This window comes from Physeter macrocephalus, chromosome 11, assembly GCF_002837175.3.
Source record: "Physeter macrocephalus isolate SW-GA chromosome 11, ASM283717v5, whole genome shotgun sequence".
Taxonomy (NCBI): Eukaryota; Metazoa; Chordata; class Mammalia; order Artiodactyla; family Physeteridae; genus Physeter; species Physeter macrocephalus.
Genome location: NC_041224.1, coordinates 93,893,446 through 93,916,830, shown reverse-complemented (window position 1 = coordinate 93,916,830; position 23,385 = coordinate 93,893,446). Strand labels below are relative to the sequence as shown.

The 23,385-nt window shown below is 54.8% G+C and overlaps 1 protein-coding gene across 3 annotated transcripts; it reads right to left on the bottom strand.

Annotated features, from left to right (window-relative positions):
- Positions 1–3,784: 3,784 nt before the first annotated feature.
- DUOX2 (dual oxidase 2) lies at positions 3,785–23,365 on the bottom strand. Of its 3 annotated transcripts, XM_007121388.3 has the most exons (34): positions 23,234–23,365; positions 22,241–22,311; positions 21,872–21,961; positions 21,456–21,620; positions 20,668–20,855; positions 20,304–20,505; positions 20,039–20,205; positions 19,595–19,655; positions 19,349–19,445; positions 18,815–18,905; positions 18,442–18,544; positions 17,790–17,953; positions 17,076–17,251; positions 16,756–16,874; positions 16,256–16,393; positions 15,924–16,037; positions 15,532–15,734; positions 15,052–15,237; positions 14,029–14,254; positions 13,838–13,931; positions 12,046–12,233; positions 11,457–11,526; positions 10,950–11,033; positions 10,233–10,411; positions 9,845–10,075; positions 9,585–9,684; positions 8,831–8,880; positions 8,416–8,543; positions 8,010–8,163; positions 6,527–6,759; positions 6,147–6,305; positions 5,644–5,796; positions 5,363–5,491; positions 3,785–5,086 (listed from the first exon to the last, which is right to left on the bottom strand). In XM_007121388.3, the coding sequence occupies exons 2-34, from the start codon at positions 22,308–22,310 to the stop codon at positions 4,964–4,966; spliced, it is 4,635 nt and encodes a 1,544-aa protein (XP_007121450.2). In that variant the 5' UTR covers position 22,311; positions 23,234–23,365; the 3' UTR covers positions 3,785–4,963. The 3 variants fall into 3 exon arrangements, with proteins under 3 accessions (XP_007121450.2, XP_007121449.2, XP_054944767.1); XM_007121387.3 differs by lacking the exon at positions 23,234–23,365 and having other exon boundaries at positions 11,457–11,543; positions 12,042–12,233; positions 22,241–22,310; XM_055088792.1 differs by lacking the exons at positions 3,785–5,086; positions 23,234–23,365 and having other exon boundaries at positions 5,090–5,491; positions 22,241–22,310.
- Positions 23,366–23,385: the final 20 nt, after the last annotated feature.

The following is a 23,385-nucleotide window of genomic DNA, read 5'->3' as shown; positions in this document are numbered from 1 at the left end:
GGGCCCAGCCGCTCCGCGGCATGTGGGATCTTCCCGGACCGGGGCACAAACCCGTGTTCCCTTTATCGGCAAGCAGACTCTCAACCACTGCGCCACCAGGGAAGCCCTATAGTTTGCTTCTTGATTGCCTTCTCTTTCTATACCATTAGAGGCACCAGGATGGAAAGAGCGGAGATTCTGAGATTTCATGGGACCTGGGTTCAAATCCTGATTTTACTTGTTACTTCTTGGATGTTTATGGGCAATTTGCTCTCTGAGCCTCAGGTGCCTTCTCTTTAAAATGAAAGCAACGATACCTTCTCCAAAGAGTTATTGTGAAGATTAAATGAGGCAATTTATGTAAATGTGGTATAGGATCTAAAACACATACAAACTTTTAAATGTTAGTTTCCTTCCCCTAGCCAACTGAACCTTGGATGGGTGGCCAAAGAAGCTGTTTTCCTAATATAGGACTTCCATTCATTTAGGATAATGAGTGCAGAGGGGAACAGTAAAATTTTAGGTCTGGATGGGGTCTTAGCCTAATCCCTTTATTTTCTTGGTGAGGAAATTGAGGCCCAGAGAACTCAGGTGATTTCCCTAGGGTCGCACAATGATTTTAGTAGCAGGGCTGGAAACAGAACCCAGGTCCCGACCCAGCATTCAGTGCATTTTGGGCAGTTTCTCCTAGAGTTTTATTGCCAGCCTCTCACTCTCAGAAAAGGGAATGCCTTCATGTTACAGTTTATCTGAAGTCTCTCTCCAGCAAGGAAGATAATCCCTGAGAAGTCAGCTGGAGAGGTTCCCAGACCCTTTACAACTTCCTGGAGACTGGGCAGGAAGGTGGTCAGCTCTCCTTGTTGCATTCCAGGAAAGGCCAGGATAGAGTGACTTCCAGATGATCTGGGGGCCTGATGTCCCTACAGGGTAAGGCAGGCCTCCTCCTCCCCCTTCCTGGGGAGATGGGAAGGGAAGGGAGCAGTCTGCACAGGACAGTCAGAACACGCCACTTAGCATCACTCAAGCCCCAAACACTCCAAACTTCTCAGAATATGGAGCTCTGCCTCCTGGAGCCTCAATTTCTCTTAATAACAATAATAACGATGACAACAACTATAATATTTTGAAGTGCCAGGCACAGTTAAAGGCTATCATACATTATCTTTGCCTGCACACTTGCAGCCTGCTTTTGAGAGGCAAGATAAAGCAGTAGTTAAGGGCCTGGTCTCTGATTAAAACTTTCTGGGCTCAAATCTAGACCTCTCACTTACATTCTGGGCAATACTGGGCAAGTTATTTAAGCCTTCTTTGTGCTTCAGCTTCCTTATCTATAAAATGGGAAGAATGGTAATATCTACTGCATAGGTTGTTCTAAAGATTGAGTTAATACATATGAAGCATTCACAATAGCACTGGGCACACAGCAAGCTCTGTGTGCATTAGTTGTTAATATCTTAGAGTCACTTCAGGGGCCTTCCCTTAATCATCTTATCTAAAGGGTCCCCTTTAGTGACTCACTATCAGATTATTGTTTTATTATTTTCAAAGTTCTTTATCATGATCTGGAATTATCTTCCTTTTTTTTTTTTTTACTTGTTTCTTGTCTGTTTGTTCCCACTAACAGGTAAGTTTCATGGGAGCTGGACCTCGCCTGGGATCGAATAGACACTCAGCACATATTTGTTGAATTGAATTATATTATTGGGGTCTTCCTAAACTCCTGGAAGCAGATACTCATGTTATTCCCCCGTTTATGAAGAAGCAAAATGAGGCACTGAGAGCTCCTTTGTTTGCTCAATGTCACCCAGCTGGTGGCCCAGTTTGACTCAGGTCAAACCCAGCTTGACTCAAGAGCCCTCACTCTTTATATATATATATATATATATATATATTTATTTATTTATTTATTTATTTATTTATTTATTTATTATTTTTGGCTGTGTTGTCAAGAGCCCTCACTCTTAATGATTATGCTAGATTGGCTCCTCCTACTCAAACATTCTTAGCAAGTGCGTGGGAAGGTTGCCACATCTTATCTACTTTCTCCCCTCAAATGGTGCTGGATCTGGAAAGTTCGAAAAAAAGACAAAGAGCTAGACTTCACTTCTTTCTTCTAGAGCTTGGTCTCAGCACCTCCCCATCCTTGTGCACTCCCTTCCCACCTGACCCTGAAGCCCTTCCATCCAGTCTCATCCTCATCTTCTCCATCTCCAATCCTATCTCCATCTAATTCCACCTGATTCCTTTTCCACCCCTCTTCCATTCTCATCCGCATTCCTATGTCTTTGAGGCGGGGCTTGGGTTGGGCTCTGTCCTAGGACCTGAGACCTATATCTGTGACCTGGAGCAGAAAAGGTTTGCTTTCTTTCTCACTGTCAACATAATAGTTTCCGTGAAGTTTTTCTGAGTCACCTTTCCCTAGTCCTCTTTTTCTGAGACATTTTTGTGGCCTCCCATGTTTACATATTTTCCAGAGTCTAACCTCTCCCCTATACCCATTTGTGCAGTGATCTCATTTTCTCAATCCAAAGGCACATTGCCTGCTGGCTGCCTGATCTTGTGTTTTGATCCGCTTCCCAAGAAGACTTGGCTACAAAGTCCCAGAAAGGGTGGGGCGCACTGAGGTTCTGGTGAATGACCAGGCTGAAAACACTTTATCCTCTCTGCAAGTCCTTGACTTTTATCACAGCAACAAGTGGGTTTCCGGAAACTGAGCAAGATTGGACAGGAGCCAGATCATATGAATACATGCTTTTAGCTGATATCTAGAACTCGGCTGGGGTTTGGAGTCGGGACTAATGCCAGGCAGCCTAAGAGCCACCTGAGGCTACTCAAGATAATGATGGCACATCCCTGTCCAGCTGGACAGGCAATTGGCATTGTCTGGGCTCTGGGCAAAAGTGATCATGGAGTCTTCAGGAGAACCTCACTCACGCCCAAGAATGGTAGGGAGGATAAGGCTGAGTAGAGAATATTATGGACAATCATGACAGCCATGTTAACAATATCATCTGGTCTAGCAAGGGTAGATGAATTAGGATGAGACAGATAAATATTTTGAGTGGTCTTTAGAAAGGAATAAGGAAGGAATTGATGGGCCAGATTTGGGAATACAGCTAAGGCTGAGACTTAAGGGGCTGGAGTTTGGGATTAGTGACTGGTTGTAGACCCAGTGAGGGGCAGGAGGGCAGGAGGGCTGGAGGCCTGATGCTGTTAGGAAATAGGTAGATTAATAATCAAAATACATTGCAATTGTATAATATATTCTCATAAATTTTCTCATCTGTATAATTTTCTGGGCCAGTATCACTATCTGTCTTCCTAATACCCACACAGACATTTTAATACATGAGAAAACAGGCTCAGAGAAGTTGAGGGATTTTCCTCTGTAGCTACGTATAGGCAAAGTTGGCAGTCGTATCCAGGTCTCTTAGCTCCTGATCTGGTACCCTTCCAGTTCTGTCAGAGAGATTCCTTCAGTACAGAGGGTAGGGAGCTAAAGGCATCTGACCTGTCAGAAGAGGTAGAGTATGACCAATGAGGACAGAAGCCTGGGGCAGGAATGTGGAGATGGCCTGAAACTCTCCCTGCCACAGGTCCGATTGGCTGGAGGACGCTATTACCAGCAATTTTATTCCTAGATACATATCCAAGAGGAATGAGTGCATTATGTTCACCAAAAGATAAGTCCTAAGAAAGTTCATAGCAGCTTTATTCATAATTATTAGAAACTAGAAACAATCTAAATGTCTATTAACAGAAGATTTGATAAACTGTGGTATATCTCTACAATGGAATATGACACATCAATAAAAAGGAACAAACTACTGATATATACAACAACATGGATAAATCACAGAGACATTGTGCTGAGTAAAACAAGCCAGTTTCAAAAGAGTACATTCAGTATGACCAAATGAATCTGGAGTGATAACAAAAAATCACATCTGTGGTTGCTTCTAAGGCTTGGGGAGACTGACTGGAAGGGGTACAAGCGAAGTTTCTGGGGTGATGGAAATGTTCTATATCTTGATTTGGGTAGTAGTAACATATGTAGTACATGGTAACTTTAAGATTTGTACACTTTATGCAAATTATACCTTTTGTTTTTTTGAATTAAAGCTTAGCTTTTGAGGAAAGAGCCAGTTGAAGAAGGAAAAGGAAGGGTCTTAAAGAGTATGGAGGTGATGTCCCAGATTGGCTCCTGTGGAAGGTGACCAACTGTCCTGATTTGCCTGGGACTGAGGGGTTTCCTAGGACAAGAGACTTTCAGTGCCAAGACTGGGAGAGTCCTGGGCAAACTGGGACAGTTGGTCATCCAAGTCCTGTGGAGGAGGGGAGCTGAGTGGGAACTCTGGATGATTGGCAGAGAGGCTGGACTTCCTTGGTACCAGAGCTGAGGGGCTGCTCCAGCAGGCTAAGAGAAGGGCCAGCCAAGAGGTGAGGGCAGCGGGCGTTGCTGGTTGCTCCTCAGGGTTCCTGATCCTCTAGGAGCAGGAACGGGCTGGGGAGTAGAGCTGGAGGGAAAAGGCCTCAGAGACTGAATTGAGGCAGGCAGGCCATCCAGGTTTAGCATCGCCACTTCTAAGCTGGGCTCTGAGGAGATTCTCACTCTGAACCCTCTCTTCACACCAGGTATCCCCACCCTGTCCTCCCTCAAATGCCTAGGCCAAGAAAATACCAAAGCAATACATTGATTTTCTGGAAGGAAAACAGACATGGGGACCTATCAGAGGAAAATGCGGTTGTATCTCTTCACCTCCAGAGTTGTCACAAGGCAGGGACTGTCCCCTCCCCACTTTGTCTTCCACAGCCTGCTGTGGCTTAAGCTAGAAGGGTCTCCTCTATCTTCTCAGAGCCTGGGACAGATGGGGCAATGAGGGAGAGGCTCTTCCAGCTCTCCAGCTGAGGCCTGAGGTGAATTCTGACAGAAACTGCTGGCAGGGCTGGTCCATGGAGGGATCAGGAACCAGGGAGGGAGGGCTCAGAAGTTCTCATAGTGGTGCACAAAGTGGGCCTGGTCCTTCCTGTTGATGAGATGACAGGCCTTCTCTACATTCTTGGTCATTCCTGGAGGGCCGCAGCTAAACACCCCAATCTTCCTCACCTGTCAAGTGTGTGGGGGGGCAGTGGTTGCAGAGAAGCAGAGGCCTGTGGGCTTCCTCCCCAGGAGGGAGCTGCTTCTCAAGCCTGGCTGGAATGACCAGGGCATTGACCCCAGGCCCTGAGGAGGAGGCTTAAGTTGGGGAGGCAGGGGGTGGGGTTTAAAGCCCTTCTCCAATGCTTGACCCCATCCTGAGGTCCTCTGCTCAGTACCCAGCTGCAGGCTGCTTGAGGGCCAGGAAGTCCTGGCAGGGGAAGGATGGGTCGGGGTGGGACTGACCTGGGGGTGGACCTCCTGCAGAGAGTTGAAGAAGAGCTCGAAGGGGGGTCGGCCAAAGTGGGTGATGGAGCGCAAGCCCGTGAACAGACTCCGGTTCAGCACCTTCTGGAAGTGCCGCTCACAGATGTACTGGGGGAGGGAGTAGAGGAGGAAGGTCACAGCCAGGCAGAGCCACGGTCAGCTCCTAGTCCAGATGGTCGTCCACCCACCTGCCTTGGCCATCCTTACCCTGTCAACCCCCATACCCACTGAGCTGCCCTGCCTGGCCGGCCCTGACGTACCAGCATGGTGGTCCTGAGGTCAAACTTCTCAGCCAGCTGGGTGATGTAGATGTGCACGGACACCAGGTCCTGGAGGTCGTTCTCCACCTCCCGGATGATGTCAGCCAGCCACTCAAACTGCCGCTGGGTCCGTGTCACCCAGATGAAGTAGATCTGGGGACACACAACTAGGGCTCTGACTCAGCTCAGCTCAAGGTTCCTCCACCCAAATGCTTATACTGAGATGATGGGAAGCCCTGGACCACCCACAGGCACCAAACCTCTGGCAGGACCCACAGGCCTGATCCAAAGCTTCTAGCCACACATCCCAGCAGAGGCTCTTCTGGCTACACCTCTTACCCTCCCTCAAATGTTTCCCATCTGGGCAACTGGGTATGAATGGCCCCAGCAGAACCGGTTGCCTAGGAGCCAGGGACTTTTTATCATGCTACTCTGCTGGGATGTGGGGACACAATCAGGCTGTCTGTCCCCATTTCTTTGAAGAATGGAAGAGGGACACTCACCTTTTTACAGAGCATTTGGCTGCCTAAGGATGACTTGAAGACCAGGTCTTTGAGGATGGAGGCAAAGGGGGTGACCCCAATGCCCCCTCCCACCAGCACGGACACCTCAAACTTATGCCACTCCTGGTGGCCCTCTCCAAATGGTCCATCGAGGTACAGCTGCCAACAGAAGAGGAAGATGAGATGAGCCTGGCCCTTCCCCAGCTCTGAGGTTAGAAATGGGGGGCCGGGGAGGACAGGGAGAACTAGTTTCTTTGAGGCACCCCAGCCCTCTCCCAGTCTGGCTTTGGGGTGGCTGGAGCATCTTATCCCAAGGTCGGGGAGGGTGGGGACCTTCTATCAATGCCAGAACCCCAAAAGTGGTTCCCAATGATGGGCACCTTTGGATGTTTGGCACAGCTGCCACCCGTCGGGGGTGAGTAGATCTCCCTGAGGCGGGTGGTCCAGGGTCCTACTGCCCGGATGTGCAGGCTAAGCGTGTCCTCGTGGGGCGCAGAAGTCAGGGTGAAGGGGTGGTACTCGTTGGTCCCCAGAGCCAGGCATGCAATCCGCACCCACTGTCCTGACTTGTACTCAAAGGCTTGGGGCCGCTGGAACGCAAGGTGGGTCACTCCTGGGGGTCATGGGCAGGGAGGGGCAGGGGTCAGAGGGCTTGCTCCCGGTACCTGAGGACTGGCAGGTACCCTGTCCTCTCCACACACCTGAGGCACAGGGAGTAGTCACATGATCTGAGCAAGTATGGCTTCTGGGGCTGGGAGTTGGAGGGCCCCCTTCTCTGTTTCCTGGGTAACTCAAGAGCTGGGCTTCTCCGCTCTCCTGTTCCAGCCCCTCCCCTCCTCTTTGCTGCTTCTTCCCACTAAGGGCCCAGGCCTGATACCACTGTCCTGCATACCAGCTTACTAGGTCAGGGGACCTCAGGCTCCCCAGGTACCATCTCAGTGTTTGCCAAACCTCCACCGTATGAGGGTTACCTTTATGGTGGGCCATATCAGCACACCTCCTGCACTATCATTTATCTAACATTTTTCTTTAAATTGACTTCCTTTTTCAATTCAATTTACCTTGAGCAGAACAGTTAGGTCACTAAGGTGAGTAGAAAACCAGCATCACGTGCTCTATCTAGCTCCAGAGGCCAAGCTCTTAACCAATACCCTACATTGCCTTGCCTAAGTATCATGTGGTCTAAACAGAAGGTACCATGTTTTATCAAATTTTAGCTGGATACTGTTTGTTGCCTGACCATAGCTGAGCCTCAGGCTTGTTCTCTCTTTGTGGAAAAAGGAGATTCGCAAGTACTGGAGGATGCAGAAGGCATGCTAATACCATGCTGAGACTTTGCTCTTAAATAATCTTGATTGAAATACAGTTGAAGTGAGGTTAATTTTCTTACTATGTGAGTCCTGAAGGTTAGCCGGCCCCTTGTCACTTAAGTCATCTTCCACCACCCTTTACATTGATGTGAATCCCCACTCTGGCCAACACTGACTCTCAACAACAGACTTTTGCAGTCTGGGCCATTTGTCTGTCTCTGAAGAGAGGTTATTCTGAGGGAAGGAATGGGAGAGGGATGTATGGTTCCCCGCCCTGCACCCAGGCCACACGTGCGCGGGTCTTTCTTGTCCTTAAACCCCTCTGAATGCACTTTCAGCCTCCTCTTCTCATAGTCACTTCTCACTGTCTGCAAGTCCTCCTGGGAACTAAGCACAGCTCTTTTGGGGGCTGTAGTTCCATCAGGAAAGCTGCAGGGGTCCCTGAGAGGCTAACAGAGGTAGCAATGGGATGACGAGGCCTGGGGGGCTGTCTCCCCACGTCCATGAGTTGACCTCCAATGCTCCCCACCGAGGGTCAGGTCAGGCCTAGTACCTGAAGGCAGCAGTTCTGCTTTCACCACGCCTATCTCCACCTTCTTCCGGCTCAGGCTCACCAGCTTGTCCCCCACATAGATAAGTGCTGGCACCAGGAAGTAGATGTGGAAACGGGGCAGTTGGATCAGAGCGAAGCTGCCGTGAATGATGAGCTGGAGACATGGCCAGTTAGTATAGCTCAGGCCCAGCTGGCCCCCTTCCTGCACCCACCCTCCCCAGATACTTCCTGCCTGGGCCCTGGGCCTGGGCAGGGTAGACGGGGCTGGCATAGGCTCCATAGACTGTGGTCTCAGATCTCGGGGTCTCGGTCTGAGATCTTGCGTCCAATTCACCCTGCTCCCTGCCCACATCCTGAGTGCTCATCTCTGCCCTGTGGCCTGGCCCTGCCCAGAGAAGTCCCTCACCAGCACGTAGAGCAGGATGTAGAGGTGGTGGGTCAGCCAGAAGCCCCGGAAGCTGCGGCGCCGGAAGTGGTGGGAGGCGAAGACGTACATGATGGCGAGAACCAGGAGCAGGAGCACCCCTGTCATACCTGGACGCGGCGGGGACAGGGTCAGAGAGTCCCTGGTCTTGGGACCTCAGCCTGGGCTGAGAATACCAGAGGGCATTTCCCCATTCCACTCTTCTTCCCTGACGTCTCTCATCCCTCCCTGGCTCCCAGAACAGCTTGCCCAAAGAAGCTGGAGCTGAGGCTTGTGCTGGAGGCTGCAAAGGGATCCTATGACCACTATAGACAAGTGTGTATTCATGGGAAGATGAGGACAAAAGCAAAAGTCCTCAGACAGAAACCCCAGACTCCACATACAGTCTACTCTTTACCTGGGACTGTCTGGAAGAACCACCAGTAGAACTTCTGGGGAAGCTTGGACCTGTAGGACAAAGACACCAGAGCCTCAGGCTGGGGCAGGAGGGGCTCCACCACTGTTGCAATATGACTCTGTTCCTGACGGCCCTGAATGTGGAGGTTACTGGGACTCAACCCAGATGGCCAAGGATCCTTCCAAAGAACATGGCACCCAGCCTCCTGCAGTTCCACCCTCTGATCTCAAAGCAATTCTTCCTCCTGTGTTATCTTGAACTCTCCTACTGCAGCTGACCTTTGCTTCCTTGAGTGCTTGGTTCATATTCTGTAAGCTCCATGAGGGCAGGGAGCTTACCTCCATGCTCTATCCCTATGCTCAAACAATGCCCAGCACAGAGTAAATGCTCAATAAATATTTGTTGAACGACTGCATGTATCTTGGCATCCCAACTCTTTGGCTCCTGGATGGACACACAGGACGTGTTCCACAAATATTTGCCCAGTGAATGGACAGTAGGCTGAGACAGCAAGCTATGTGTCAGGTACACGTGAGAAAGAGGCTCCGACTTCATCTCCCAAACTCCTTTCCTGGCCAATTACGGCCTGCTTCCTTCCTGAGGGCAAGGAAGTCATCTCTCAGCTTCCCCAAGGATGCTAGCTTCTCGCCCTCACTTAGTGAGAGAGTGGAGGGTCTAGAGCCATCTACCTCTTTTCTGTTGTACCCTGAGGCCTGTCCCAGGATTCCCAAGGGGAACCCTCCCCGAAACTGACCCATCATTCACAAAGACGCTGGGGAAGATGCAGGCCAGCAGGCTGAGGGGGCTGACTGAGAAGATGTAGACATTCACCACGTGGCCAGCACTGTGCAAAACTGAAAGAGACACATCCTGTTAGAGACGCCTCCAGGGCGAACTCGACCTCCAGCCCCGAGGAGAGCAGGAAGTATAAGTAGCTCCAGTCTCCCTACTGCCTCCCCCACAGCTCGACCCAGGGGACCGCAGCAGTGGCGAGCATGCCCGGGAGCCACATACTGGCCAGGACGACAGCAGCCATGGCGATCCAGCGATGGAAGTCCACGGCGGCGTCGAAGGGCACGTAGCGGTTGAGGAAGGTCTCTCGCAGAAAGGTGATGAGGTTGCGGCACATGGTGAGCAGGATGTAGGAGAACATGAAGGAGACGCTGGCCGCCGTGCCCCGCGACAGGATGATGCCCACGAGGGTGGTCTCTGCAATGCCCGAGGGTGGCGAGGCAAAGGCATAGTCTGGGGGCACGGTGGGGATGGATCAGCACAGCACAGAGGCCTGGACCCCAGTCAGAACGGCTGGGCTCCCCCATCCAGACGCCTGAGGATCAAGAATAACAACCCGAAGGCTCTCACATCTCCACTCTCACTGCCCGCAACCTGGAACTCTCCTTACAGTAAGCACGCTCCACAAACAGGCCGGCACAGAGGGCCGAGAAGATGGCCACGACCACGATGTGCCGCCGGTAGTTCTCCACGAAGCGCTTGTACTGCTGCAGCTTCTGGGCCAGGAAGCCCCGCTGCATCTTCTCCTGCAGCGCCTCTGTGTATAGCCGGGGAGGGGGCACCACTGCCCTGCAGCAATGGGAGGCAGGTGGCCTGAGGTCAGGGCACCCTGTCCTCCCCTAAATGCCACCCTATGAAGGAGACCTGGTGATCTGGTAGCGGTCAGGATGGGTCACAACAGATGAGAAAGAAAAAGCTTTTGGGGGGTAGAATCCCACTCTGCCAAGCCTTTACCTCTCAGCTTTATTTGCCCTATCCACCCACTCTTCCATCTCCCCACTACTCCATCTCCACTTCCTCCTATCTGTTCTGTCCTTCCTTCTTCCTGCTCCCTGCACAGACCTCACTGCTGTGCCCAAAGCAGGCAGGAGCCAGGAGACCCCTCACTGCCTGGTGTTGCATCTGAGTGCCAGGCCCCTTGCCTGAAGATTAGGGTGCAGAGGTTGGAAGAGGTTGAAGAGTCATTAACTCAATAGCCTGCCAATCCGGTCAGGGACACATGGAATGAGTCTCAGGATGGTTCCTTGTGTCTGGAGGTGTGGGCAGACCAGAGACCCTGAGACTTCTCCCCATGTCTCCTTGGGTCAAGGGTCTGGGAAACACTTACTTTTTGCCAAACCTCTTCTTCAACCCAGGGCCTCCCAACTCTGGGGCTTCTGAGACAGGGAGCCCCACTCCCTGAGGGCAAGAACTGAGAAGAGAAAAATGGGTCTCATTCTTCCCTTGTCTTTGCAGCCAGGAGAAGAACTGCCAAGTCAGAGTTGGGGCTGGTGTGGGAAGGGATAGATCCTGGGACTCATTTCTGTCCAAAGAACCTGCCCATAAAACCGGTCGGAAAGAAGCCAGGCAGAAGGCAAGACAGAAGGAATGAACATGATCTGGTCATATGTTCTGTAGAATGATTCTGTCCTGGAGGGGCAGGGAGAGAGCCAGGCTCCTGAGCAGTAAGGGGTATGTGTGTGAGGCAGCGGGAACTTGGGCTAGAACAACCGTGCGCTGAGAGCTACTTTCAGAGCAAATGTCTGGCCCAGGGGCTGATTCCACCAGCCCTACTCCTTCATTTCTCTGCAGGGGACCCAGCCGGGGTGCCTCCCAGTGCCCCGTTCCCACTCACCGTTCCCCAGAAGTCCGAGTGATGAATGACACTCGACAGCTGACGTTTGGTTTAAGAATGTCTCCAATACCTGGGGAGAACAAGAAGCTGGACGGGCTTCCCCACGAGGGAGGAGACTGTCCTAGGAAGGCTGCCGTGGCACTTGCCAGTGATTTGGTCATGTCCCCATCTTTCTCCAGCCTTGCTCCCCTCACTGCCCACACAGAGCACCCACCGTACACAGGGCGGCGGCCACTGCTAGACAATGTGGAAACTGAGTGCAATTAGAAAAGGGGCCCCCCTCCAGGCGGATGCAACCCTGCAGGTCCTTTGTGTAGAGAAAATAGGGCCTCTTCCTCTGGCCAGACACACCCCAGACCAATGCACATGGTTGGTGTGTAGAATGTAGGCTGGACTTCAGCCTGCCCTGACCCCTCAGTGGGTATCTTTGTGCATAAATTGCACAAGTGTATGTGATGCCCTTGATTACACGTGCCTGGCTCTCTACTAGGCACCAAGGACTAAAAGAGAAATAAGACCTGAGTGCTATGCACCAGGAACTCTCATTTTGAAGACACGCCCATTCCTGATGCCTTCCAAACTCACACACCTCCACCTCCACCTTTGACCCAGAGCTGGGTGCGGCGGAGCTCGTTGTCGTGGTCCCGCAGCATGAAGTGGAAGTCCTCCCACGTCAGCTCCTGCTTGTCCTGGAAGCCCGACTCCCGGAACATGGACTCCACCACCTCGGCCAGCTGGGCCTTGGACAGGCAGTTGTTGGAGATCTCGATGAAGGACCTGGGCCGGGGGAGGGAGGAGAGACGAAAGCAGCCTGTCACCCGGCAAGGTCAGGTTCAGGCAGGTGCTGGGTGGGGCGGCCCCGGCCTATCTAATGTGGTTACCAGTGACCCAGGAAATGGCACTGAGAAGGTGTTCATTGAGCCTCCGCTGATGCTAAGCTGGGTGGGGTGGCCAAGGGCTCAAAGGGCAGAACAAAATTGAAAGTGACCTTGACCAGTTAAAGAAAGCAGCCCCCAAACAGGGGGGCATCTACAGCTGGGATGAATGTCCACTTAGTGTAGGGACATGTCCAGGTGTGCCATGGCGCTCTCACGTGGCAGGCTCTCGTGTTGACACCTCCCACACCACCGCCAGGCACCCCGTTTGTGGTCCAGTGGGGGGTTGGGAGAGGAGATGTAGCTGCACTGGCTGCTGCTTCCTTGTGCCAACAGCCTGGGGGATAGGCAGGAGTATCTCCGCACCCAATGTGACAGCACCCACAGTGGCAGCTACAGTGGCCATAACTCTTTTCTTAGGCTGTGCTTTGGGACAAAAGCAAACAAACATGCTAGTTTGTGTGAGTCCAGCAGAAAAAGACCTTTGCATGCATGGCACAGCAAGCACTGCCATCACATTAAAAAAACACATCATCCCACTTGCTCAGGGTGAGGCTGAGCAAGAGCCCCACTGAGTACAGGCCGAGGAGGTGGACCTCAGCCCCCGGGGGCAGAGACCGCCTCCTAGAGGGTCCTGCAGCAGCACGCCCAGCGAGGGACAACTGCAGTGCGCCTCGCCCCAGCCCTTTCAGGAGCTCACGTCCAGTTGTGGTATCTGGACTGTAAAGAATGTGGCAGTTAAGGTGAAAGCTGAAAGCAATGAGGAGGCTTACAGGGGTAGAAGAGTTTAAAGGGTCTGGGCTGTTCTATGCATTCTGTTTATTCATTTGCTTATTTGTGTCATCTGATTCAGTTAACTATGTATTGAATGCCTGCTATGTGCCAATCACAGTGCGGAGGAGGGGATTCAGCAGGGAACAAAGAGAGATATGAACCCTGTCCTTATAGAGCTGCCAGCAGCTGTGTTACTGGAGCACGGTCTTCAGGAATAAGTCTGTGAGCTCAAAACTGGTCTTTATTGGCACACCACAACCAGAAATGGCTTAAGAAGCGGGAAGAGAGAAGGGTTGGAATATAGAAGAACTTTCCATGTTTTTCCTCCTGCCTGTCCTGGTGATTAATACTGGCAGTGACCCAGGGCATCCATCCTCCATGATTCATTATCTCACTGTGTAAAGCACAGCATTTGAAGAGTTAGCAAAGACCCAAAGGCATCCAGAAGGGGTTAGTGGGCTTTGTTACTGGTCATCTTGATGTTGGTTGTCTTCTGTAACTAGAGAGAATTTTCTGGTGGTGTTGGCACTGCAAATACAGACCCTCCTGGAGGCAGGGGCCTGGCCAGATAAACGTCTGAAGCTCGATGCTCTGAGTGTCTAGGATATAGTACCTAGGCCACCTCTCAATGCAGATGGACTCATAACCTCCTCGCCTACCTTCCTCTGACCTGACCTGTTTTCCTGTTTAAAATATCAGAAAGTCTCAGGACTGGAGGGGCCCACCCCATACCGCATCATGGTAAAGAACTCGTCCTTGGAGAGGAAGCCATTCCCATCAAGGTCATACATGGTGAACATCAAGCGGGACTTGTCCTCTGGGGAGCCTGGGAAGAGATAGGGGGATGCCCGTCACCTCTCTGCTGAAAGACACCTCTCTGCTGAAAGACACCTGACTCCTGGGATGGTCCACCATCCCCCTACCTTTCATGAAGACAACCAGGACGTCCAGGAACTCCCTGAAGGACAGGTAGCCATTGCAGTCCTTGTCGGCCAGAGAAAACATGGACTCCACAAACATGTCCTGGGGCTTGAGGCCCAGGGACTCGGCAAACTCGGCCCGGCTCAGCTCACACGTCAGGGCCTCCCGCACCTTCTGTGACGATTCCAGAGGCAGGGTCCCTGCGTCCGCCTGGTCGATGTCCAGCACCTGCACTCGGGCAGCAGCAGAGGGAGGGAGAGAAGGAGGTGAGGCCTGGGCTGGGAGCAGTTCAGTGACCTCTCACATCTCCCCAAAGTCCAGATCAGAAAGGGTGAGCCCTGGTGGCCGCTCATGGTCATTAGATAAACTTCTGACTTGGGCTTCTGCTCTCCTGCAGAGGGGGTGACTGTAGCAGGGGATGGGGTGGGAATGGGGAGGGGCACAGTTTGGGAATGCAAAGTGAGAGAGCCTACACTGGGGACAGAAGCCGCAGCAGACAGTAAGTGGACAGGGAGGAAGGGGCTAAAGATATGTTCTCTTGTCAATTCAGACAGGGCTGCCATGTGCCTGCTTTTAAAAGTCATATACATGTAACTACCATTTGTTAAATGCCTATAATGAAGCAAGCACTTGGGCTAAACCCTGTACATAGAACAGTGTTTATCAAACTTTAGAGGGAATCAGAAGCCTCTGGTGGGCTTGTGGGCCCCAACCCCAGAGTTCCTGATTTCCTAGGTCTTGGGGAAGGTCCTGAGGACTTGAATTTCTAACAAATTCCCAGATGAGCCTGCTGCTGCTGGTCCAGGGGCCACACTTTGAGAACCACTGATGTAGACCATCTCCCTGAATCCTCACAACAACCTAAAGGGATGGATCCTATTTTAATCACTGTTTCACAGATGAGGAAACCGAAATCTCCACCCCGCAGAGCAGAAGCTTAGATCACCCCACATAGGGTCCTGTTCAGCCCAGGGTCCCTTCAACCCCTGGGCCCGGTCCTGCCTCCAAAAGGCACAGTCAGGCACCTGGGCAAAGAGGTGTCTGAAGAAGACCTCCAGGATGCGGCCCCGCTGCTGCTTGGTCACAGCCTTCCTGAACAGCTCGTTTTCACTCATCTCAGCCACATCAAGGCCCAGAGCCCAGCTCACACAGAAGCCCTGCAGATGCTGCACGAAGGTGCCTCGCTCTTCCTCGGAGTTAAACAGCATCACCTGGTGGGAGGAAAGCTCAAGCTTCTGGTTCAGCCTCCCCTCAGAGGGTCTTGGGTTGGGGGATGGAGAAAAAAGCTGTCCCCCATTCCATCCCGCTGGGGCCAGGTGAGAGGCCCAAAGGGGGTCAGAGGGAGAGTCCGGTGGGTCTGGGGACCTCTGAAAGAAGTGCCTCCTCCCAGCATCAGCCTTCACAACTGAGCTCTGTAGCTGAGGATGGGGTGGCCGGAGAGGACTCGCCGTGAGAGGGGAGATGTGTGAGGGCAGCCCAAGCCGGGGAGGCAGGATGGGCCGTACCAGGTCATACTCCTTGGGGATCTTGAGCAGCAGGGCGCGGCGTCCGCGGTTGCTGGACAGGATGAGGTGGACCTGCTGCGGGGGCCTCAGCTGGACGGTGCGGAGCACAGAGAGACGCCTGTCCAGGACCTGCAGATGCCTGTCTGGGAGCAGCTGGATGGTGATGGGATAGCTGCTCTCCCTGGGTCCCGGCCACTCCATCGCTAGGGAAGGGACAATGGGGCAGAGTGGTTCAGCAGAGGTCCCCAGGCCCCTGCCCTCAGGCTAGTTCAGTCTGAGCAGGCACCCCCAAAGCCTGGCTCTCTCCCCACATCTGTAACCTGGTTCTTTCTCCCAGCACCGCCCCCCCCATCTGTCCCCTTCTCCCTTCCCGCCCCTTGGCCCCATCTCACCTGACACTCCATCTTTGGCTGCTTCCTTCTTCACACTCTCTCTGCCTTTCTTTTGTAGATTCTTGCGCTCTTGGCCCCGGAAATAGGCCACCACCCCAGAGATAAGCAGGCTCACTGAAGTGGGTCAGAAGGAGCCACTGGGATGGGGGGGGCCTCGCCTACAGCTTCACTGAGGCTTTGGCTGCTGCCCCTCCCTTCCCAAGGCCCCTTGAGCCTGGCTTCAAATGTACCTAGGAGCTAGCCTTACAGGCCAGCAGGTAATGAGGGGCAGGGACAGTCTGTGAGGAGGAGGGGAGTCAGAAGAGAAATGGGCGAAGGGGTAAAGGGCTCACCTAGTGGGAAACAGCACAGAACCACGATGGTGATGCCAAAACCAGGACCACTGCCCTCGAAGAAATGAGTCACAGTCAGGGGCACACAGCCGGGCAAGTCTTCACTTGTAAGCTGCCGGGGCTGAGGGCAGGGTGCACCTGAGGGAAAGGCACAGAAGATCTCAGGGCCTGAGGATCCCACTCCTTGGCCAGGCAGCCTTCTCTTCTGTCCTATAAAGGACCAGGTACCCACTCCCTCCCAAACCCTCCTCCCTGGAACTTGTTCCCGTCAAAAATTCCTCTTCCACATCCCATCTCTCAGCATCTATCCCAACTTGACCACAAGGTTCAGCCTGCAAACCAGTCTAGTCTCTACGGGGGGAGATGGCCTAATGCAGGCCTCTCAGACCAACACAGAAGGAGCTGCCTGGTGCCTAGCTCCCTGGACAGCACCAAGTGATCCCCACACAACCTCTGTCCCTTCTCTGCCACCACTGCTTGTGTTCTCCCAGGTCACCCACCTTGTTGCCAAATAAAGACATTGGGCTGCAGGGCACCATGGTTCACGCTGGTGACATCCACCAGCACGTCCCGAAGAGTGGTGTTTCTGATTTCTGCAATTTCGTCCGTGGAGAATAGCCTAAGTTAGAGAAAGCCAGGAATTGTTGGGATGGGAAGGGGACACAGGTCTCCAGCAAACTCAGGCCCAGGGACCCAGATGAGAAAAGAGACCGAGAGGGGTTGGGGAGGGGTGCTGGGACGGCCGGGTGCTGTTTACAGGCAGAGGGTCTGGGGCCCAGGCCGAGGCAGAGTCTGAGGTGGGAACCCAGGCAGGCCTCACCCATTCCTGCTGTTCTCAAACCAGTAGCGGTCGCCATCCCGCAGTCGCACAAACTGATCGAGGACGATGGTGCTGAAGAGGAGTCCAGGGTCCCCATGGCTCTCCAGGAGCCCCCCGGGGAGTAGCTCCAGCTGGGACAGGTCCTGGTTGTACAGGGCAGCTGTGGCCTCCAGCACCTGGGGCCACACAGGAAGTGAGGAGCGTGTGAGCGTGGGTGGGTACGGTTTTGTGTTGGGAGGGCAGCCACTATTGCCCCATCCCTCAAACACAGGACCCCATCAGCTGCCTGGCTTGCTGCTCAGGCCTGAGGAAGTCTCCTCTATCTAGGCAGCCCTCCTCAGGTGGTGCCAAGCCTGGTGGGAGGACCAGTGCGTCACTACCCAGACTGCCCATCCCCAGCGATCAGCAGCTTCAGGCTCACCCAACTCATGGGGAGAGATCCTGCAGGAATAGGGCAATGGCACCCAACCCAGGGCCCACTCTGCAGTAATGGTACAATGCAGTGGTGAGGATACTCTGGAATCAGATGGCTGAATTTAAATCCTGCCTCCAAGACTGACTTACCAATTATGTCATCAGTAAAACGGCTATAATTATGGTATCTACTCTGTAACGTTCTTGACATAGATTAAATGTGTTACACGTGTAAAGGACTTAGAACAGTATCACCACAAGAAAGCTTTAGCTGCCATTACTATCATCACTATTCCTGACCTGAGAGTCCACGTGGGGGTTGAGGTCACTCCAGTTCTGTGGGGTCATCAGCCCCAAGGCCTGTCGGGCTTGGCTATAGCTGGGCAGCCCCATATCTCGGCCACGTTGGATGCTGCTGGCCACATAGTCAGTGCGGGAGAACTTGCCAGGGCCAGGCCAGTAATCTGAGGAGGAGAGAGGACCAGGCTCTAGGCTCAGTCCCTCTAACCCTTCTTCGCCCAGCAGCCTTGAATTGGGCTGTTGGCATTACCCACACTCAGCACTCCTTGACATGTGTGCCCTGCCTTGGTGCAGGGCCACTGTCATCATGTGTGACCAGGGGCAATTTTTCTGGCAAAACTCTTCCCCCGAGACTCAGGACTGTTCGAGTCACCAAGCAGTAAATTCCCCGTCCCACCTCCTTAACCTCAGCATAGGGCTGGACAAAAACCTTTAGCGACCTAAGCACCAGAGATTGTGGTGCCACCCTTCCCCCACATACTCAGATGTCGGTAATTTAGAATAAAGCTTGTTTTCTTCTAATGGCTGTTTGCTGTGTGTTTATCTATGTTCCTGCATTGTAGGTACCCTAGGTCTGCCTGATGCTTAACCCAGAAGGGTCCCCAGGCTCCCGGACCTCTGGGCCTTCATCCCCTCTGCCTCCAGTGCTTACCCCTCAGATCTTCAACCACTATCCTGTCCTCCAGCTCCGAAATCTGGGAGGCCATTCCCAGCAGCAGATGATTCACTGCCTCGGCACTGTTCAGATTGGGGTTCTGGAAAAAACACACTCAAGGTAGGTTCTCAGGCCCCTCCCTAAAGCCAGGTCCTTCTCAGGACCACTGCAGCACCTCAGGATAAAGGGCCCTTGGCCAGTCCTAGACTCTCTTGAGCTGTTGTCCCCAGATAATTTTCTGATCACTCTACTCTTCAACTCCCACCACCCTGGAGCTGCAACACCTAAGAACTGGAACTGTTGCTTTTCCCAGCCTGTGTGATGAGACTGACCTTGACCCACCTCCCCTTGCCTCTGACCCCAGGCTGACCTCCCGAATCCAGTAGCTGTTGCAGACTCTGAGAGCTGGGGAGCTGCCCAAACCCTCACTCAGGACCATCTGGAAATGACAGCTGGCGTTTCTGAAATGGGGAATCAAGGATGCAGTAAGAGAATTCAGAGAAGGTGAGGTGGGGTTGAGTGGGGTGAGGGGTTCAGAGGGGGTCTGGCTGGTACTAAGGGGTGTCCTCTGAACTTCCTTGAACATGGCAGGGATTTGGCAACGAGTGCAGATTGAAGGTAGAGGTTGCTCTTTGTCCACACAGAGTAGGAAGGGAAGGAGGGAAGAGAGTGACCCAGCTGCTGGACAAATCCTCCTCTCAACAACTGAAGTTCAGCCATTAGGAGGAAATGGGGAGATTTTCCTGTTAAGACTGAACTTCCTACCCCAGGGTGCTGTTTCAGGGCACCAAAGTCTGCTTCTTTTCCCCCATGAAACTGTAGGGGTGTAAAAAAGGCCCCAGGCCCCCAACACCACTAATTCTTCACCTCTGCCAGTGTGCTGCTCAGCCAGACCCTCCCTCACCTCATGTAGACGCCAGGGGGCACCATGGTGGAGAAGAACTGCTCAGAGGCCGCCAGGAACTCCGGAGAGATGCTGGGGTCCAGGAAAGGGCGGTACTCTGTCCACAGGGGTAAGAAGAGAAATAGGCTCTTTACCCTCACACACTCTCGTCATATGAACCCACCTGTCTTCTTTGTCCTATGGATCCTGACCGCCCTCCCCCTCCGCAAACCGCCCTCAGCGCAGGTGTTCCCCCAACTCCCTCACCTGTGTAATTCGGCGGTGCTTGCTGCAGGAAGCTGGGCAGCCACTCATACATTGCGATGTTCTGAGGGTCAAGAGAGGGGGAAATGGGAGGCCAGCGCTGGAGCAGCCAGGCCAGGAGGGATCTGAGCTCAAGGAAGGCTTAGGTGGGAGACGAGGACCAGGCAGGGGCAGTCACGGGAGAGACACTCAAACAGCAGAGGGGCCGAGGTGCCCGTTGCCCACGAGGAACGAGGGCAGGGGGGGAGGGGGCAGCTAAATAACAATCACGAGAAAACCTCCGGTATAAGTAGCGCTTTGCCTCCTTATCACTCTCAGGGGCTTTCCCTAGACGGTAGCTGTCTGGGGAGGGGTGTTTCTGGGTGGGCTTGTCCAAGGATGGAGGGCTGTGCGGGGCAGCGGAGTCTCCCGGGGACCAGGACGTGGGGGGAGGGCCGCGCGACCCACCTGGTAGGTGGCGATGACCCTCTTGCGCGCGTGCTGGAACAGCTCCTCGTCCCCCCAGAGCGGGTGCTGGCGGGCCAGCCTCTGCGCCCACAGGTTGTGGTAGCGGAACCAGAGCAGGCCCAGCGCCTGCAGGAAGGGCTCGCGGTTCCCTCGCTCCGCCCCGAAGGCTGCCCGCGCGGTGGGGACGCAGGGGAGGAGTTGAGCGCGGGTGGGCCCGAGGGGGGCGCACCTCGCCGGCCCCCCGCCCGCGCCCCCGCCGCCTCACCGTACAGCCCCCGGGGCCCGCGCTGTCCCGTGGCGGGGTCGGGCGCGGTCCACATGAGCAGCGGGTCCTGCGCGTCCCGGGGGAAGGCGGGGTCGGGCCCCGACGCCAGCTGCCCCCCGGAGAAGCTCCGCAGCTCGTCGCTCCAGGAGTGCGAGGAGCCATAGATGGCGCTGCCGTCCAGCCAGCCCGTCGCCTCGTTGGTCTGCGGGGACAGCGGGAGGCTGAGCCGGGGGTCGGGTGGCCGAGGCGGCTCAGGGCGGGCGAGGGCCGGGCGGCCGTGGAGGGTGTGCTGGGGGTGGGAGCCTCTCCCCAGGGCCTCAGGTCCCGCCCCGACCCCACGCCCCCAGCCGCCTGCCCCGCCCACCAGGTCCCGGGGGTTGCTGGGGCTCTGTCCGGTCTCGGGGTCCCAGCGGCTCCTCTGGAAGGGCAGCACCACGTCCCCGCTCTGGTCGCGATCGAACACGGGGTCTCCGGGCGGGATGTGGATGTTGAGGAACTCGGCCGGGCAGCCAGGCTTTTCCACGCTCACCAGGTCCGAGAGCACGTGGTAGCCTGCGGTCGTAGGGGGCAAACTGGTGAGACTCGCTACTCCCCACCGCCAAGGCTGACGCCAATTTCTCAAGAGCCTAAAGGCAGATGTTCCAAGACAAGTTCCGCGCCACCAGCTCTAAAACTTTTTTCTAATTTGCAAAGTGGGGTTATAGTACCCTCCTCGCCCACCCCATAATGTTGTTGGGAGAATCAAAATAATAGAATTAATGTAAGGGCTCCCCCAAGCCGGTCCCCATCTCCGAACAGAACCTGCCTCTCCCTCCCTCTTCGGGGGAAAGAAGATATAATCACAACAGGAGGAGAGGGGCGGCAGGGGAATCAGCTTCTAAGAGCTATAATGAGGGTTAGTGGCACTCCTGGGTTTGTAGTCAGTGACAAGAGAAAGATTAGGAGAGCAAATACCCCCGAATCAACACCCCCAAATCCCTCCAAGAGGACGAAAGGCTTGAAGTGAGGCTTGGTGGGGAGAGGAAGTGGTTCGGGGTCTTGTATCGGTCTCCTGTGGACTTGCAGAGAGGCCTCAGGGCCCCTCTCCCCAGGCGCTGAGCCGAGCGCCAGGTCAACCCTCACCGAAGACGCGTTCTCCCACTTTGCTCTCACCGAAGAAGACCCCCAGCACTGTGCGATTGCGGCCGGATGGCTGCCCGGCTGTGCCCCGCATGGCGGCGTTGCTGAGTCGGCGCGGGTTGGGCAGCAGCGGCTCCCCCAGAGCCTGATACACGCCGTCCGCGTAATTAGCTGGTACAAGGCGCCGCAGTCGGGAGCCTGTGGGAAGCAGGGAGCCGGGCTCTGTCTGAGCACTCCGTCTGCAACAAGCCCACGAACCTCGCTCTACGCCTCCCTCCAACTCCCCACTCCCACTGACGAGACCCTTTCTTCTGTCCCCAGGGGTGTATAGGAGTTCGCGGCGCAGGCAGCCGGGCAGCTGGCGGCGCGCTCTCTCGGCTTCTCCGCGCCGGGTCTCCCGCGCCCCTGCCCTCCACTAGCCGTTCCCCACCCCAGACCACGGGACGCACCGGCAGCGCCACGCTCGTGGTGCCTCAGGTTGTTGAACCAGCCGTCATAGCGCTGCACTTCCCAGGTCAGCGAGAGTGAGTCCTGGCCGCCTGTGGGTCAGAGGGTGGTCCACTCAGTGCTAGCCTCCCTGCGACCCCTCTAGGACCCGACGGCCTCGGCCCGTGCTTCTCCAGCCCGCCCAGCGCCCCCAACCCGACCCAAGTGGCGATACTCGCGCGGCGTCTAGGCTGCGCCAGGAAGTTTCCCATCTGGCTGAGCCGCTCAGCCATCTCACCCGATCTTCCAGCCTCAGGAAGCCGCTTGCCTGCACGTCTCCCTTCCCCAACTCCCAAGGGAAACTGGGAGACATCCCGAACTAGGGTACTTACCTGCTGGGTCCAGGAGTGCAGTCAGCAGAGCTCCCAGGAGCACCAGGGCCTCTGGCCTTGCGCGGAGCATGCTGACCCTGCGGCCAAGGGGGTGGGAGGTGGTACGTGAGGGACACGGAGCAGGCGTCCCCCACACCGACAGTTGGCACAGGAGGAGGAGGCGCCAGCTGTGTTCACTTCTGGAGCGAAGCTTTTAGAAACGTCGCCAAGGACCCGCACCATCGGGGCACTTTTTTAAAGGCACAAGCAGCCCTCAAGGCAGTGACACTGGTCCCCACCCTCCACCCCGTGGAAGAACTAACCCCGATCACACACAGGAAGCTGGGAGGCACAAATCCTCTGGGGCTTGTCAGTCCCTGGCAGGACTTTACCCCCAGCCTCCCTGCCCCAGGTTCCGAACAAAGCCTCGAATCCTACCCTTCAGGAACTGTTTCTCCTAAGGGAGGCAGGGAAAGGAACGTGGCTAGTGAGCTGGGAATCTGGAACCTGCAGTCCCTCATAGCCCTCAGTGAATGCCTGTGCATGGACACGAGGGATGGGAAGATCAGGTCCCAAGTCCCACTCAAACCTCTGGCTTAGGGCCCCCATCGGTGTCAGAAGTCTTCTTTTTCTTGGAAACTTTGCTTCTCTGCTCTGCTCTCTGCCTCTCCCCCACCACTCCTCCCCAGCTCCGCAGATCCTCAGCCTCCCCGGCTTCATTCTCACCCTCCTCTCTGGGTCCTCTGAGGCCAACTGTGCAGGTGTCCACTCAGGCCAGACCAGCGCCAGATGTGAGCATCTGGACTGGGACTCACCCTCTTGCTATGCAGGCGGGGCTCCTCTAATTTGCATAGCGGCCTCCGCCTCTCGTTTGCATGATCTCTTCCCTCTGGGACCTGGCTGCAAAGCCCCGACAGGGCTCGGCACGCTGCCCAGGCCTCTATAAAAAGGATTTCAGGTCCTGTGCCACTTCCAAACGCAGAGTGAACACGCAGAGCCCGCCCTCCCACCTACCTGACTCCGTCCCGGCCAACCCAGAGCGCCCGAGGGCAGCTAGCTGCTGCGCTTCCTTAGGGGCGAGCCGAGGCGCTCAGACTTGACTTGTCCATTGAGTCCAGTCCTCGCACGCAGGGGACGGGGTAAAGGATCCGGGCTCGGACGCCAGC

Excerpts from the sequence above, each read along its gene's own strand:
- DUOX2 (XM_055088792.1), bottom strand. The coding sequence starts at position 22,310 with ATGCTCCGCGCAAGGCCAGAGGCCCTGGTGCTCCTGGGAGCTCTGCTG. Across the intron at positions 20,856-21,455 it reads AGTGCTGGGGGTCTTCTTCG|GCTACCACGTGCTCTCGGAC; the intron begins GTGAGAGCAAAG and ends CTACGACCGCAG. Across the intron at positions 18,906-19,348 it reads CCCCCTGGCGTCTACATGAG|AAACGCCAGCTGTCATTTCC; the intron begins GTGAGGGAGGGT and ends TCCCCATTTCAG.